The sequence below is a fragment of the Henningerozyma blattae genome, chromosome 2 (assembly GCF_000315915.1).
Source record: "Henningerozyma blattae CBS 6284 chromosome 2, complete genome".
Taxonomy (NCBI): Eukaryota; Fungi; Ascomycota; class Saccharomycetes; order Saccharomycetales; family Saccharomycetaceae; genus Henningerozyma; species Henningerozyma blattae.
This window is the reverse complement of record NC_020186.1, coordinates 1,207,696-1,224,812: the sequence shown is the minus strand read 5'-3', so window position 1 is coordinate 1,224,812 and position 17,117 is coordinate 1,207,696. Positions and strand designations below refer to the sequence as shown.

At 29.4% G+C, this 17,117-nt stretch overlaps 7 protein-coding genes across 7 annotated transcripts; 4 read left to right on the top strand and 3 right to left on the bottom strand.

The window, feature by feature from the left end:
- Positions 1-668: 668 nt before the first annotated feature.
- UIP4 (Uip4p) lies at positions 669-3,107 on the top strand (the record flags this gene model as incomplete). The annotated part of the gene is made up of 1 exon (XM_004178823.1): positions 669-3,107. The coding sequence occupies one exon, from the start codon at positions 669-671 to the stop codon at positions 3,105-3,107; it is 2,439 nt and encodes an 812-aa protein (XP_004178871.1).
- A 920-nt stretch (positions 3,108-4,027) lies between these two features.
- On the bottom strand, positions 4,028-4,636 carry MF(ALPHA)1 (Mf(Alpha)1p; the record flags this gene model as incomplete). Its single annotated transcript, XM_004178822.1, has 1 exon — positions 4,028-4,636. The coding sequence occupies one exon, from the start codon at positions 4,634-4,636 to the stop codon at positions 4,028-4,030; it is 609 nt and encodes a 202-aa protein (XP_004178870.1).
- A 1,761-nt stretch (positions 4,637-6,397) lies between these two features.
- POS5 (NADH kinase) lies at positions 6,398-7,675 on the bottom strand (the record flags this gene model as incomplete). The annotated part of the gene is made up of 1 exon (XM_004178821.1): positions 6,398-7,675. One exon carries the CDS (start codon positions 7,673-7,675, stop codon positions 6,398-6,400), a length of 1,278 nt encoding a protein of 425 aa, XP_004178869.1.
- Positions 7,676-8,230: 555 nt separating this feature from the next.
- Positions 8,231-10,189, top strand: MAD1 (coiled-coil domain-containing protein MAD1; the record flags this gene model as incomplete). The annotated part of the gene is made up of 1 exon (XM_004178820.1): positions 8,231-10,189. The coding sequence occupies one exon, from the start codon at positions 8,231-8,233 to the stop codon at positions 10,187-10,189; it is 1,959 nt and encodes a 652-aa protein (XP_004178868.1).
- A 465-nt stretch (positions 10,190-10,654) lies between these two features.
- On the top strand, positions 10,655-11,488 carry LCL3 (Lcl3p; the record flags this gene model as incomplete). The annotated part of the gene is made up of 1 exon (XM_004178819.1): positions 10,655-11,488. One exon carries the CDS (start codon positions 10,655-10,657, stop codon positions 11,486-11,488), a length of 834 nt encoding a protein of 277 aa, XP_004178867.1.
- Positions 11,489-11,796: 308 nt separating this feature from the next.
- On the bottom strand, positions 11,797-13,602 carry TBLA0B05140 (membrane-bound O-acyltransferase family protein; the record flags this gene model as incomplete). Its single annotated transcript, XM_004178818.1, has 1 exon — positions 11,797-13,602. The coding sequence occupies one exon, from the start codon at positions 13,600-13,602 to the stop codon at positions 11,797-11,799; it is 1,806 nt and encodes a 601-aa protein (XP_004178866.1).
- Positions 13,603-14,328: 726 nt separating this feature from the next.
- On the top strand, positions 14,329-16,929 carry SCY1 (Scy1p; the record flags this gene model as incomplete). Its single annotated transcript, XM_004178817.1, has 1 exon — positions 14,329-16,929. One exon carries the CDS (start codon positions 14,329-14,331, stop codon positions 16,927-16,929), a length of 2,601 nt encoding a protein of 866 aa, XP_004178865.1.
- Between the last annotated feature and the right edge of the window lie 188 nt (positions 16,930-17,117).

The window sequence follows — 17,117 nt, the reverse complement described above, 5'->3', positions numbered from 1 at the left end:
ATCATATTATTGTCATATTATTATCATATTATTGTCATATTATTATCATGTTATTATCATACTTCTATACCATTACAATATTCTTACTATCTCATTACAAGCTCATCATTTTCTTATAGATAAATCGATATATTTATATATATATATATATTATTTTTTCTTAAATATTATGAAATAACCTCTTTTTAGCCGCCGAAACTGCCCAAAAACGGGGTGCGACTAATTCGGCTCTATGTCTCAAAAGAGACGAAAATTGCAGAAAAAACAACCGGCAATCTGGGAATGCTTGAATGAAAATAAAGGATAAACAAACAATGACTAAGGGAGAATGACACATCACTAAATCAAAATAAGTAGTTATAAAGTACAAAACAACAAAAAATTTCGAAAATTTTCGTGTTAAAAGAATTTTTGGTCAATTACTGAAACGTTGGAGTTACTCGGATAGTTGAATATTCAATAAGAATTCAAACCATTATCAACTATAAATAGTGACTATTAAAAGATTTACGCTACGATCTACATATAATATTTCTGAGCTGGCTGAGAAACTATTATATATTTAAATAATAAAACATTTCTTTTTTTTTAAAAAAGCAAAAAAACTACTAAAAAAACTAAAAAAAAAGAAACAATCTAATAAATTAAAACTGTAATTGATATACATTATGATGGTTACAATTATCTACGATCATGTTACCGATGATTTCAAATCTTTGAAAATAGCTGGTGATTTTAATGACTGGATAGTTGTTCCTATGGAACGGTCAAAAATCAAAGGTAGATGGGAATATGAAATAAAAGAATTACCCATTGATCCTGTCACAAATGAGCCCAAAGCATCCAAGATTCATTTTAAATTCATCGATGATAATGGTACTTGGTTTACTGATGATAATTACCCCAAGGAAATTGATTATAATGGGAATGAAAATAATGTCAAATTGTTGACAGATTTGAAAGAATCTGAGACTGATATAATTAAAAGCTCTGCTTTTATTAAAGAATTTTTAATTCCCAAGACTCCAGAGAGCCCAATGCCTTCGTTGAAAGCTGGTGAATCAGGTAGAAATTCTGTGGTTGCTTCATCACAAAGAGATGATTCAAATGTAGAATGGAATTCCTCTTTACTATCTTCAAAGGATGGACAAAGTGATGATAAGATATTGGATGTTGCTAATACAAATAATATTAATAATAAAGCAACTACTACTAAGGAGATTGAACCAAAAAAAGGGGATATCGAAGAGTCTACAAATGAAAATGAGAAAAAGGATGCTCTAGGATCTGAACAAAAGGGAAACCAAAAAAAGGAATTGAATAAAAAGGAATTAAAGAAGAAAAAAGATACAGAAGAACAGAAGAGAAAAGAAGCTGAACAAAAAAGAATATTAGAACTTGAACAAAAGCTGGAGGAAGAAGCTGAGCTAAGGAGACAACAAGAAGTTGAATTAAAGAAGAAACAAGAAGAAGAAGAAAAGAAAAGACAAGAAGCTGAACAAAAAAGATTGATGGAAATTGAACAAAAGGTGAAAGAAGAATCTGAATTGAAAAAAAAGAAAGAACTTGAATTGAAAAAAAAGCAAGAAGAGGAAGAAAAGCATAGGCAAGAAGCTGAACAAAAAAGATTATTGGAGCTTGAACAAAAGTTGAAGGAAGAAGCTGAATTAAAGCGGAAACAGGAAGAAGCTGAATTGAAGAAGAAGCAAGAAGAAGCTGAGTTAAAGAGAAAGCAAGAAGAAGAAGAAGCTGAATTAAAGAGAAAGCAAGAAGAAGCTGAATTGAAGAAGAAACAAGAAGAAGAGGAAAGAAAGAGGAAGCAAGAAGAAGCTGAGTTAAAGAGAAAGCAAGAAGAAGCTGAGTTAAAGAGAAAGCAAGAAGAAGAAGAAGCTGAATTAAAGAGAAAGCAAGAAGAAGCTGAATTGAAGAAGAAACAAGAAGAAGAGGAAAGAAAGAGAAAGCAAGAAGAAGCTGAGTTAAAGAGAAAGCAAGAAGAAGAAGAAGCTGAATTGAAGAGGAAACAAGAGGAAGCTGAGTTAAAGAGAAAGCAAGAAGAAGCTGAATTGAAGAAGAAGCAAGAAGAAGAGGAAAGAAAGAGAAAAGAAGCTGAGTTAAAGAGAAAACAAGAAGAAGCTGAGTTAAAGAGAAAGCAAGAAGAAGAAGAAGCTGAGTTAAAGAGAAAGCAAGAAGAAGAAGAAGCTGAATTGAAGAGGAAACAAGAGGAAGCTGAGTTAAAGAGAAAGCAAGAAGAAGCTGAATTGAAGAAGAAACAAGAAGAAGAGGAAAGAAAGAGGAAGCAAGAAGAAGCTGAGTTAAAGAGAAAGCAAGAAGAAGAAGAAGCTGAGTTAAAGAGAAAACAAGAAGAAGCTGAGTTAAAGAGAAAGCAAGAAGAAGCTGAATTGAAGAAGAAACAAGAAGAAGAGGAAAGAAAGAGAAAAGAAGCTGAATTAAAGAAGCAACAACAAGAGGAGGAGAAGAAGAGATTAGAAGCTGAAGAGAGGAAGAAAAAAGAACTTGAACTAAAGAAGAAACAAGAAGAGGAAAGAAAGAGGAAAGAAGCTGAGCTGAAGAAGAAAAAAGAGACTGAACAAAAAAGATTGTTAGATATTGAACAAAAAAAGAGAGAATCGGCTGAGTTAAAGAAGAAACAAGAAGCTGAAGAAAAGAGAAGACAAGATGCTGAGCTGAAAAAGAAGCAAGATCTTGAACAAGAGAGATTATTAGAAATCGAAAAGAAAAATAAAGATAAACAGGACACTAAACAAATATCTAAAGTAAAAGTCCAACAAAAAATGAAAAAGATGCAAGGCAAAACAAATTCACAAAGCAAAATACAACAAGGAACTGAAAGAAATATTGATCCAAGAAACTCACAGAATACCACTACCAATACTACTAACCTTCATTCTAGTAGTGCAAGAATGACTTCTGATTCAGGAGAAGCAACCATCAAACAGAGAAAGCATAAGTCAACTGAAACTTTTAAAAACCAACCAATTACCACTTCAAATGAGGAAAATACAGATACTGAAGTAGATTCACCAGTGGGGTGGTGGGCTGCCTTTCTTGCCTTTTTTCAAAATTTTTTCCACAACGTATTTGGTTAATATTCATATATCTATTAATTTCTTTACAAAACATTTAATTTGATTATGATTCCTTTTTTTATTTACCTATTTGCTTTGTGATCTATAATTGTTTTTTGCTGTACCTTTTCTTTTTATTCCCAAATTTTTCATACCTATTTCATATCACCACCAAAATTCTATTTATGTACATACTTAAATAACAATTATCTTATACTATTATATCTTTATTTAATTATACATAATTTAACTTAAACAAAACAGTAACTAATTAACCCATAAAGTGTTTGTAGTATTTTCAACACGATTCCTTTATTGAATTGACTATCAGTTCGAAAAAAGAGTTGAACTAAACTTTCATATATTCAAGAATTACATGTGTTATAATTAATTGAAAAGGAAAGGTCTTAATATAATTTTCGTTACATATGTTGAACAGCAAATCAAAATTGCATCTATGTTTCAAGATTGACATCATTGAAAATTTAAATTGAAATATATAAATTTTTAACAAATGTGTTTTTTTTTTGAAGGATGGCGAACATTAAATTTATAATCTTATTTAAACGAGTATAAATTATAAAAGGCTGTATGATTATAATGTTTTTGATAACTCAAAAGTTAAATTCTGAAGTGTCCTTATAGAGTTTAAAATAAAGCAATATAACCGCAGCCACTAACATTCACATATTATGGTATATATAGATATAGACAACTAGACAAAGATTGGAAAAAAAGAACAATAATATGGGTAACTTGGGGAATTATTTTCAACTAAATGGATCAATCGAATTGGACATACGTAAGTTGATAATTCAAAATAATAAAAATATATGGCCTGTGTAATAATAAAAATATATGGCCTGTGTAATAATAAAAAATAAAAGAGATGGAATAGTAATAAAAAGTTAAAAAGTTGGAATGATTGACGTGCTATTTTATTAATATAATGGTTCACCACGACCCAATCTTAACCAATGAGCATCAGCTTCGGCATCAGCTTCAGCTTCTCTCTTGTATAATGGCTCACCACGGCCCAATCTTAACCAATGAGCATCAGCTTCGGCATCAGCTTCAGCTTCTCTCTTGTATAATGGCTCACCACGGCCCAATCTTAACCAATGAGCATCAGCTTCGGCATCAGCTTCAGCTTCTCTCTTGTATAATGGCTCACCACGACCCAATCTCAACCAGTGAGCATCAGCTTCGGCATCAGCTTCAGCTTCTCTCTTGTATAATGGTTCACCACGACCTAATCTTAACCAATGTGGTTCTGCATCTGCTTCTCTCTTAACTAAAGGAGTACCATCTTCAGAAGCTAAAGCAGATTCATAAATTGTAGTGTTAATAAATAAAACACCAGAGTGAGTTTCGTTTCTGAAAGGAGTTAAAGCAACGTCAGTGCCATCAAAACCAACAAAAGCTAAGATAGCTTCTTCGGGAACATCAACTGTTGTAGAGTTATCATACAAACTTTCAGTATCAACTGGAGCAGCTAGGGTAGTGGAAGCAGCAACAGATACTAGGGATAAAACAGTAGAGAACTTCATTTTCTTTTTCTTTTTTAAAAGACAGCAGAGGGAGGATTATTTAAAGAAAGGCTAATTGAGTTGAGTAAACTTGTTAGTTGATGATTTTTTTTTATATTTTACAATTGTAAATAAGATATGATTAAATCATTTCAATAATCATTCATTTATCTTTCAGTTTTATATCTTTGAAAATTGTAAATCATCTTGATTTAGTTTAAGGTTAAAGCTATCATTAGTCAAGTCTAATGATTGATCAAACTTCAAAAGTTTTTTTTGGTTGTGGTTCAATGTTTCAAATTGATGATAATAAACCACCTTTCAAATGGCATTGCTTCCTAGACATATAGATAAATGCATATAATGAGAAATAATTAAACCTCTCTTTGTTTATTGGTTTTCCCATATTGTTTTAAAACAACCAAGATCATTTCTAACTACTAATATGTTACTGTAGTATCTTGATGAGAATATTTAATCACCTTTTCTTATTGAATGCTTAAAAGAGTAACTATTTTTCATCTCTTTTATATGGTAAAGCGGCATTTTTAGAAAGATCCATTGATCGCCCAATTAGGAAATTTCAATTTTAAGGTAGTTGTTATATCACATCAATTAAAAAAATAGACACAAATTTTTTAGGAAATACAATTAGTTGTTAGGAAAGAAAGATTATAGAATTAATTATAGCTACTTGATAAAGAATACTAAGTAATACAGTACCCTTAAATCTTTCCTGTTGGTGTGAAACCTCCAAGTTTTTTTATCAGTTTTGAGAAAAGTAATGGAAAACTCAACAATTTATATCAATAATTATTGTTGAAACAATTTTTAAAATTATCATTACCATTCTACTTTGAAACAGCAGTTAATTAACAGTTTGAAAATTTTTTATTTATTGCTAAATACAGATATTTTCCATTTATAGGAAAATATGATGAGATATCTCCAAAATAATCGAAAAAGTTACGTCAATCAAAGGCAGAACTCGCATACAGATCTGTAGAAATTTCGGGATAAGACTCATTTAAAATTCTGATCATTACTTGGGTGGCTTTTACGTCATATTTAGGATTTATATATATATACAATATATATATTATGACACTTCAAGCAGCCCTTAGAATATTTTTGATATCAAATTTTTCGGAAGAAAAAAACTTTTTTCTCCGGGTAATTAAAAAATTACAATTCTATATAAAGGACTCTGAATTGGAAAATAGAAGGATTATCAAATATTTCTGTTTTAAATTTAAATTTTGCTTTTAGAAAAGTAACGCAAAATTCACAGCCATTCGTAACACATACAGTATTTCATCGAGGTTGAACCCCTCCGGGGCGTTCTTGACCCATGACGATAGAGATTGTGCTACTGGATTATCCATTTTAGCTTGGACTGGAGAAAAAAGTTAAAGATCTTGGGTGCAACAGCTCATGCGTGTTTGTTTACAAACCTAAGGGTAAGCCTTTGTGCCCCCGGATGGGAGCCGTTGCAAGGATCGTTAATACATTATTTTTTATATATATATGAACAATTGTCTTGGAAACTATCTTAAAAATATTTTTTTTTAGATAATGTATAATATTGTAAAAGAATCGTTAGAATATAAAATATGGGACAAAAAATAAATACTAAAGATGTCTATGTGTCTGTATGTATGTTTTAATAAAGATGAATGAGTAGATAAGAATGCAAAACTCGTTGTAAGTAAATACAAATTTATCGTTATGGATAGTGAATATAAAGAAAGTAGCAATTAACACAAGCGAGAAGTAAACATTCTATTTGACTTCCACATCATCATGGGATAATTCTACACAATTTGCTATATTTTGTTCTCTTAATCTAGTGAATCTGAAACTTGAATTGAACCCTAATAATTCATTTACACCTTTAGACCAATCGTTTTCTGTTTTGGCAATACAATATACACCTGAGTTTCTAATCATCTTTTTCCGTACTGCAATTTCATCTTTGTTTTGAGTCGAAGGTAATTTGGCACCATTAACATAAATCGTACCTACTTCATTAACAATATGAATTTCATCACCGATTTGTAAATCCTCCTTGGGGATCCCATCAACGGATAATTTCAATACATTTGGAGCAAACATTCTATTGGCTTTAGAACTGATTTTCAATTTAATATGAGATGAATGAGGTAAGATTAAAGGTCTAAACGATAAAGATCTTGGACAAATTGGTGTTAAAAGAATACATGGAACTAACGGTGAAACAATTGAACCACCTGCGGACAAAGAGTAAGCTGTAGAACCGGTTGGTGTAGCCAAGATAATACCATCAGTAGTGGTTCTTGTCAAATAAGATCCATCAACAAAGACATCTAGATAAGCTAAATGAGGCGAACCACCTCTATGGAGGAAAATATCATTCATAGCATGGAAAGTTCTTTCAGATAAATCAGTGACATTACTACCTTGTCGCACCACAAAACATTCTAAACGAGTTCTATGCAGACATTTAGATTTACTACCAATGACATTTTCAAACACATTTTCGAATTCTTGAAATTCAAAAGGTAATAAGAAACCTAATGTACCCAAAGAGAAAGCTAAAACGGGAGGAACTTGTTTATTACTGAAAAGTGAAACACCATGTAGAATGGTACCATCACCACCCAATGTTACCAATAGGTCTGATTTATCTGCGATTTCTTCATTAGTACCAGTATACAGAGTATAAGGTTCATCAGTACCCTTTCTCTTTTTGAAATCCTGAGAAATTTCTTCTGCAGTATCTTGTTGTAGAATAATATTAAATTGTGGATATCTATCATGCAGATGGCCAATCAATTTAACCATAGCATCTCTGGTAGTCTGAGTCCAAGGTTTCTTAGTAATAAACACATTTTGTAACGGTTTACGCCAAACTAAAGTTTGTAATTTCGAAGATTTAGAAGATTCAAATTGTGGAGGAGTAATTGGTGGTAAGTCTGTTACTGGCAATAACTTAACCAATCTTGAAGTGTCAGAGACTCTTGATGACGAGAATTCAAGAGTACTGTATAATTTAAATGCATGTTTTCGTAGTTGAAGCATCCTTGACCAATTCCAGATTCTGTGGGATCTTAAAGGAGTGTATCAAACAAAAAATAAAAATGTCTTTTACCTCTGCTACTTGAAACAAAATAAACTTTTAAACTCTTTTATCTTTTTTGCTTTCTCACAATTATTCTTAATGTTATTCTACAATAAATCTATCTTGAGATAGATATATTCTAATTTCTTGATCATCTGTTTCTGTCTTTCATTGTGTAATTTTCGAATTATAAAATTCTGGCCAATTCGGAGATTTTGGCAAACGTTTTGGGCAAGATCGGAAAAAAGGGCTGGAAATGGATAATATTAGGGTTATATTTTTTTTAATAGTATGAAATTAAAAATTTTGAGGGTCTTTATAATGGAAATTAGGGGTGTGAAATATCCATTTAGGGTTCATTATAAGGCCGATTTAGACGCGTAAAGTTTTGGCGTATTTAATAACATAAAAAGAGATGAGATAAATTTGGAATTATTGGAAAAGATGAAAAAGTGAATCAATTAGATAACAAATAAATATTTGTTTACAATTAAAAAGGGTTGTATTAGTATTAAATGAATAATAACGAGGCACCATCAGAAAATGAAGGATCATCACCATTTTTACAAAGTCCTCATCCAGAAGATGACATAATTAATGATAATAATGATAATGATATGGAAAATAAAGGCTCAAAAAATCTACAATACCAATTGCATACTCTTAAGAATGAGTTTGATATTGAAAGAATGGAATTGAATACTCAACTAAATGAATTACAATATCAATACAAGTCAACTTTAAATGATCTTGATTTAAAAATTGCAGAATCTAATGATTTGTTTAATAAAAATGTTTCATTAAATGAACAAATTGAAAAATTATCAACTAAATTAAAGGAATTTTTAGAAGAAGATATAGTTGATATAAAACAAAAAAAAATTTCAGATATTTCTAATGACCAATTAGAAAAATATAGAAAAGAGAATTCTGATTTAAGAGATTCGTATGATTTGAAAATTAAAAACTTGAAAGATCAATTAGAATCATATAAACTTGACCAAGCTGGTACAAAAGATTTGATGCAAACCTATGAGAATGAAATTACAAAACAAACTAAACATATCTCTAATTTACAACAAGAATTATCTAAAAGAGATGAAATAATAGCAAGCTTTAAAAATAGTAATCAAACACAGGTCACTCAAACGCTGGGGAGTACATCATTACAATTACAATCAGAATATTGGGGGAATGCTATTCAAGAACATGAATCATATATTAAAGAATTAGAAAAAATCAATTTACAACAATCAAATGAAATTGAAAATTTGAAACTATCTTTAAAAAATGAGAAAAATTTATCCAATGAAATAGAGGAAGAATTAGTTTCTGTAAATACAAAATTAAACAATGCATTAAATTATAATGATGATTTACAAGCACAAGTAAATAAATTGTTATTTGAAAATGAGCGATTACAATCTAATTCTATAGATAATATAAATTTGAATTCTGATTTTGCCAAAGAGAGAAATAAATTGTTACAAATGGAAAAAAATTATGAATTAAATATCATTAATTTGAAAAAACTTAATCATGAAATTGAACAACAAAAATTATTATCCTTTGAAGAATGTAAATTACTTCGAGAGGAATTGGAACATTTACAAAACCAATTACAAAATAATCAAAATAATGCAAATATTAAAACTGAAAATAATACATTCAAAACATTAGCTGATGATTATAAAAATAGAACAAAAGATTTGACTAATGAATTGAAAAAATTGAACGATCAATTATTAAATGTTCACAAGGAAGATAATGGAACTTCCAAGAAAAGAAGAATGTCAGATAATATTAATTTGAATTATTCGAAAAGGTTAAATGAATTACAATTATCTATGGCTGAAAAAAATAAAACAATTGAAGATTTAAAACTTAAACTAAGTAAATTAATCACCAAATATAAACAATTAAATGATTCTAAAGAAACTAAGATTCGAATCCTACAATTACGTAATAATCCTGTAGAAAATGATCAAATAATTAAACGTAATCAATTAAATCTTTTAAAAGAAGAAAATAAAATTCTAATGGAAAAATTAACAAATAATTCCATTATAGTTGATTCAATACCGAAAGCTACATATGATGCAAGAATGATTGAAATTAACAAGTTTCAGAAAGATTTCCAAGATTCACAAAGAAAAATTGTAAGATTAAAAGAAGTTTATAATAAGAAATCTCTAGAATTTATTGATGTGGTAAGCTCAATTCTTGGGTTTAAATTGGAATTTCAACATAATAAAAAAGTGAAAATGTATTCATGTTTTAAGCCTGACAAATATTTGGCCATAGATCTAGCTAATAACTCTTTGAAATCAAATTTGTCAAGTGTCTTGCCAAATTGGAGTAAATTATTAGAGGTGTGGGTAGCAGAAAAGGGCCAAATTCCATGCTTCCTAGCAAAAATAACATTGCAACTATACGAATTATCATTGGGAAATGAAATAAAATCATCCTCTTAGGAGATTCACAATCAACCTGAGGTAGAAAAAGTATGTATTTCTAGATTAAACACTTTCATGCTATTTTATTTGAAGCATTTTTTGAACAAAGAAATAAAATGAAAAAAAAATAGTATCCTCTAATGTCAGTTATTAATGACGTATCACCAAACTTTTACTTACTTTTGCTTCAGAATTATTTATTCAACTTCATTATTTCAGAATTGATCTTTATTTTGAAAAATTAATATTGAAAGATAATTTCCTAAAGTATGAACTTCAATCATTTGATTTGCATTTAATTCATTATTTTTTCTATAAAATTTGCAAGATAGTAGTAGTATTTCCCTAACTTTTAGTTAAATGATTGAGTTTCGTTTTTAAACCTGAAACATTAGAAAAATAAAGCTTTTATAGAGAAAACGAAAAATATAAAAAAAAATAAATACATTTAATTCACTTGATAAAAGCTAAGATTAAAAAATCATGGGGGATAATACTAGCAATACCTTAGTTTACTCTAGTAGCATCAATGCATATGGAACTATAGTTTTATCTCTAATTTTAACAGGATCAATATTTGGTACTTATACTATTTTTAATAAATATTTAAAACAATATACAAAGGCAACTGATATCCCTTCTTCTGTTTTCAAGAGACAATGGTTATATGGTAAAGTTACATCTGTTGGAGATGGCGATAATTTCCATTTTTTCCATTTACCAGGTGGTGTATTAGGAGGCTGGGGTTGGTTAAGATCAGTTCCTCAATTAATGAAAAATGAACAAAACCTAACAAATTCCTCTAAAACTACCACAAAAAAAAGTACTGACACATTAACTAGCAAATTTGCTTTTTGGAATACAAATAAAAATATTAAACAAAGAGGTAAATATTCATCGAAACATTTTCTTGGACTAGAGGTGCCATATAAGAATAAAAGAGGACTCTCTACCATATCAGTCAGAATATGTGGTGTTGATGCTCCAGAGAGAGCTCACTTTGGGAATAAAACACAGCCATTTGGAGATGAAGCTTTAATATGGTTAAGTCATACAATTTTAAATCGATACGTCTATATCAAGCCACTTTCTGTTGATCAATATAATCGTTGTGTATCCAAAGTTATGTATTTAACTTGGAGTGGTTGGAAGAACGTAAGTGTGGAAATGGTGAAACAAGGATTAGCCATTGTATATGAAGGTAAACTCACAGCTGAATTCGATGGGGAAGAAGATATTTATCGCTACCATGAGGCAATTGCAAAGGCCAATAAAAGAGGCGTTTGGTCACTAAAAGAACTTCGAAACTCCCGGTGAATACAAGAAAAAAAATTGATAATATATCACTAAAGAATATCTTTATTTAATTTCTTCAATTATTTATGTTAATATTCTAAGATCTTTTGATAGATTTTACCCAATTGCATACTCTTTTTTTTTGTTTAGTTAAGAATGAAAAATTATATAACTTTAATTTGGAATTAAATATATATATATATATATATCTATATTACAAATTTTTACGTGGATTCATTAATAATAAAAGTGCAAAAACAAAAAAAAATAAATAATTACAATAGTAATAAATACATAAAACATTAATAAATGACTCTATTTTAATAGCATCAGCACTTTAAATTGATACCTCTTCTCTTTTCTTCTTCTCTTTGTTCAAACATAATTTGTACTGCAATAAACAAACATCCTGTCGAAGCAATGAAAAAAACGAAACCAGATAAGGAACTAAACATATCACGTAGAAGTTTAGCAGTGCCATCCGCACCTAAACAGAATCCAAACAAATTAGCTATCATCATCAACCAAATATTTAACACAGCACCTAAAGCACAGAAATGTCTATACCATGGTTTACTTCTATATTTGGCGAAATATTGCGTTGCAAACATTTCTGGTAATAAAAATAAGACAATTAACCAACCCCAAAGCAGTAATTTTAATTCAACATCATGCCATATAGCAACAAATGTGAAAACAGCTAAAGATGATAAAATTCTATTTTTAGAGCCACCTAATGGGATATAAATGTAACGAATCACCCATTTATTGTAACTTCTATGCCAAGCTCTCCAGAAGGCTAGAGCACTATAATTATTATCCACACAACGTATCATATTTTCTGGGGTATCGATTTGATCACACATAGCCCATAATCTGAATAATCTCCATGGAATCATTAATTTTAACCAAATTATATTTAAATTAACTAACCCGATCATGGAATTTTGGAATGGAGTGTTACCTTCCCAAGCTTTAGTCTTTGACACTGCGACCACATATGCAAAATGTAAGATAAATTCCATGGTTAAAATAGCAATTACTAATTTAATTGCATATGAGACGATTCTTTTTCTATTAATTGAAGGTAAAGTTTGTAAAGTTTGATAAATGTAATCATTGAAAGTAATTATTGGGCCTGCGATGAATAATGGAGTGTATATGGAGTAAGCTACATAATTGTAGACGTTATAAGTTTGAATATTCAAAGGTGCTACTAATCTAGATCTTTCTGTTAAATAATCAACTTTGCTTTCCAGCATTTCCTTGGATTCAATTTCATTGGATAATATCCCACCTTTATCTTTTAAGATGTTATCCCACCTTTCTAAGTAGTCTAAATTATAACTTAAAAGTCTCAATAGAGTAAAATTGAAAAAAACATCCCATCTTTCAATAATACCTTTATAGCCAGTATCTAAAGGTGATAAAATACCTAGGAAGTTACTAAATGGATAAGTTCTATATTTAGCGTTAATAAATATTGAGCCAACACCATAAATCCATAACAATATCGTTGCAAATTGTTTTTGACCTCTAAAGATATGAGAAATTCCAAATAAGATAAACATATGAAGAAATATTCTAATTGAATTAACACCATGAGCTGCAAATATAAATATCAACCCGAATATTAAATCAAAGGTTAATTTGCTTAAATTAGTGAATGTTATAACAGATCTCTTAATGGTAACATGAGCTATCCCCAATGCACTTAACAAGACTAAGTTGTCTCTGAAAAATCTATATTGAGCATCACTGTTGTCTACTTTTCTTCCAAACAACCAACCTTGAGATAACAATCTTTCGAAACGATAATAATTTTGATTTGTTTCATTACTGGCAGACATAGTAGTTAGGATCATCCAAGGTACTACTATTAGAAACATTATATAATAGAATTTGAATTCTAAAGTATTCCACAATGGCTTGGTACCAGTTACGTTCAAATTCCCTGTATGGTTTAATTCACCAATATCTTCATTGTTTCTACCTTTTTTGTAACTCTTTAGAGATGAACTAGAACTGCTACTGCTTGATACCAGTCTTTTATGTAAAGCAGCTTTAGGTAAAACCCTTGAGTCTAGAGACTCTACAGAAATGAAATCTCTTATTGCATGTATTAAAGAACTCATACTAAATATAGAGAATCTGAATTAGATGTTGAGATAGCTTTATAAATATAAATAGTAGAAGTATATAAATACATAGAAATAATCTTTTATCAAAAAAAAAACTGCAATAAAAAAAATATTTTGATTTAATTTTTCATTACTCTTTAAAAAATTTCACATACTTAACCCATATTTATTCTTAAGATTCCGAAATATTATTTCTATAATTATACATCAAATATCCTTAAAAATTGCGTTTACGTGAATTACCGAAAAAAGTTTAAATATATGGTGAATGGTGGCCTGAAATTTTTTCGTGTTCTAAATTCCAATTTTGTACCCTCTGTGGTGTTATTGCTAAGAGTTTAAGAATTTTGTATATTTCTCTATAATCTTTGGTTCGAATATTGAATGCGGTTTATATTTTCTTCATTCCGGAAGATTTCGTTTTAATGAAAATAGAAAACAAACAGTAAATTAGAGTTTAACTTATTGAAAATATCTTGGAAATATATACATTAAGGGTTGGACATTTACAATTTACAAGGTTAGATATTGATCATCACAGATATTAACTGAAACTATCAGTGTAGAGACGTCGTAGCTTGGTTTTTCCTAAAAGAAAATAAAAATATTTAGGATCAATTATCCCATCGAAAAAAAGAAAAGGCCTAAGCATACCAACGATTTCACCATCTCTGTATATATAAATAAAAAATAAATTTAAAAATCTAATATTCTCGAGAAATGATGTTTTGGTCAACAAAGACAGGCATAAGTGCCAATTATTCATTTTCATCGTCCCCTACTTTTTCTGCAGAACCATGGAGTATATATACCGCAAGACCCAAATCTGGTTCCAATTCATCTATTCCTCCAAAAGTGTCAGTATTTATGTTCGATAAGAAACAATATGAAAATTATTTATTGAATTATGGTATCATTAAATCACGTTCTTCTTCAGCAGACAAAAATATACTTGAAGAAGGTTATGAAGTGCTTCGTAATCAAGTCAGTAATTTAGCGAAAATGAAACATCCAAATATATTGACATTAATTGAACCTTTGGAAGAGCACAGTAAAAACTTCTTATTTGTTACAGAATATGTTACTGGGTCATTAGAAACTGTATTTTCTAATCCTGATGAAGAACAAAATTTCTTGCAAGGTCATGTCAAAGAAGACGTTATTATCCATAGAGGTATTTATCAAATGGTTCATGCATTGGATTTCATACAAAATAGAGCTTTGTCAGTCCATATGGATATTCAACCAAGATCTGTCTTTATCAATAAAAATGCAGATTGGAAATTATCCGGGTTAGGGTTCTTAGTCAAATTACCTAAAGATACACAACAAGCAGAACATTTCTTACCACAATATGATCCAAGAATTCCTGCATTTATGCATATTGATTATAACTACACAGCTCCAGAAATTGTATTGGATAACTCTGTGTCTTTTAAAAGTGATTTTTTCTCCCTAGGTTGTTTAATATATTTATTATATTCTGGTCAAAATTTATTAAATACAGAAAACTCTTCTTCTGAATATAAAGATGAATATATCAAATTTGAAAGAAAAGTGAGTACCATGTCATGGGATACAGTTTTTGCTAAATTACCTGTCAAATTAAGACAATGTATTCCAAAACTGATGAATAGAGATCTTTATTCACGTTACGATAGTATCACAGATTTCTTAGATAGTGATTTTTTCAAAGATCCAATGATTAGAACTTTAAATTTCTTGGATGATTTGCCCACAAAGAGTAACGAAGATAAATTAATCTTTTTAGATGGATTATCTGAATTATTACCCAAATTCCCCAATTCTTTATTACAAAGAAAATTTTTATCAGTGTTGTTAAATTTAATTAATCAATTATGTGCAGAAAAATCACCCAATGCACGTTGTATATCAGTAGATTTTGATATCATCATCAAAATTGGGGCATCGTTATCTCAATTATCATTCCAAGAACGTATTTATCCAATAATTTCAAGTAAAATTGTTTTCCCTGTATTATTGAAATATGCAAATATATCATTTATTGATAACTTGGCCATCTTAAAGGAAAAAATTAAACAACAAGATTTCTTAGAGGGAGTCTTAAAGCCATTATTAACTCATGTATTACAAGATATGGATGGTGATGCAGCAGTGTTGCCACAAGAAAAGATCTTGGCAGGAATGCCATTAATTTTGGAAACTTTAGATTTTTTGACTGTTAAAAATTTCTTGTTACCGCTAATTTCTAAATTATTTACTAAAACAACAAGTTTAAAAGTTAAAATCACTTGTGTTTCATGTTTCAGCTTATTAATTGAAAAGAAAACAATTGATAATTATATTGTCTGTGATGATATTTTACCATTATTCAAATCGATGAAAAGTCGAGATGCTAGAATCTTGGGTAAATCACTACAATTATTTGAAATAATACCGACAGTGGTTACAGATGAAAACGTTTTAGTGGAACAATTATTGCCTTTAATGTGGAATTATTCTATGGCACAAACTTTAAATAGTAAACAATATTCCGACTATACAAAGGTAATTAATAAATTATCTATTGAAATTCAAAATAATCATTTATCAACATTACAAAAGACTACCACAAATGAACCAAATAATGGAGCCAGATCATTTAATAGAATTATAGAGCCAGAATTAGAAACCAAAAAAATAGATAAAGAAGAAGAAATAGCCAAAAACATCCATGCCCCCGTTATGGAACCCACCAGGACAATTTCAGGTGGAAATTCGAAATCTCTGAATTCAATGAGAATGCAACAAGAACAAAATAAACAACGTTCAAATAAACCATCTATTTTAACATCAAGAACAAATAATAGCAATAACTCTAAAAACAATATGACTCCAATGAACTTAAACAAACAAAGTCCATTAATTCAAAGCAATTCAAAATCATCGAGCTATGACACTGTCAAGACACTTTCTTCAAAGTTACCTGTACGTGATACACAAGCTACCAATTCGTTCGGAAGAACCACTACTAATTCTTCGTATAATTCAGTATCGGGATCTTCATTATCTAATCTAGACATCAATAATAACTATACCTCTACCCATATGCATACAACTAATATGGTTAATACTAATACCAGTATTTTACAACCTCAAAATAACATCAATGCAAATACATATGGTTCAAATAACAATTCATCACTCCCACCAGGATTTTCTTTTGCCTTGCAACCAAATAAAAAGCCAGACAGTAGACAGACGAGTTCTACTATGAATAGTAATACGACCACTAATAATAATAATAATAATAATAATAATAATTATAATACTGGAAGTTTTGGAGATTCACTTATATAGATAAAAACGTCATAATTCTATAATCATTTTTTTGTAATTTTTATACCCGTATAATTTTTAAATATAAGAAATTTAAACCTTCATATTTTACTTTTTACTAAAGTAATATTCAAGAAATTATATATTTAAATGTAATAACTTTTACTTTTTTACAGTAATAGCAGCAATAATCGAACAGAAAAAGTTTT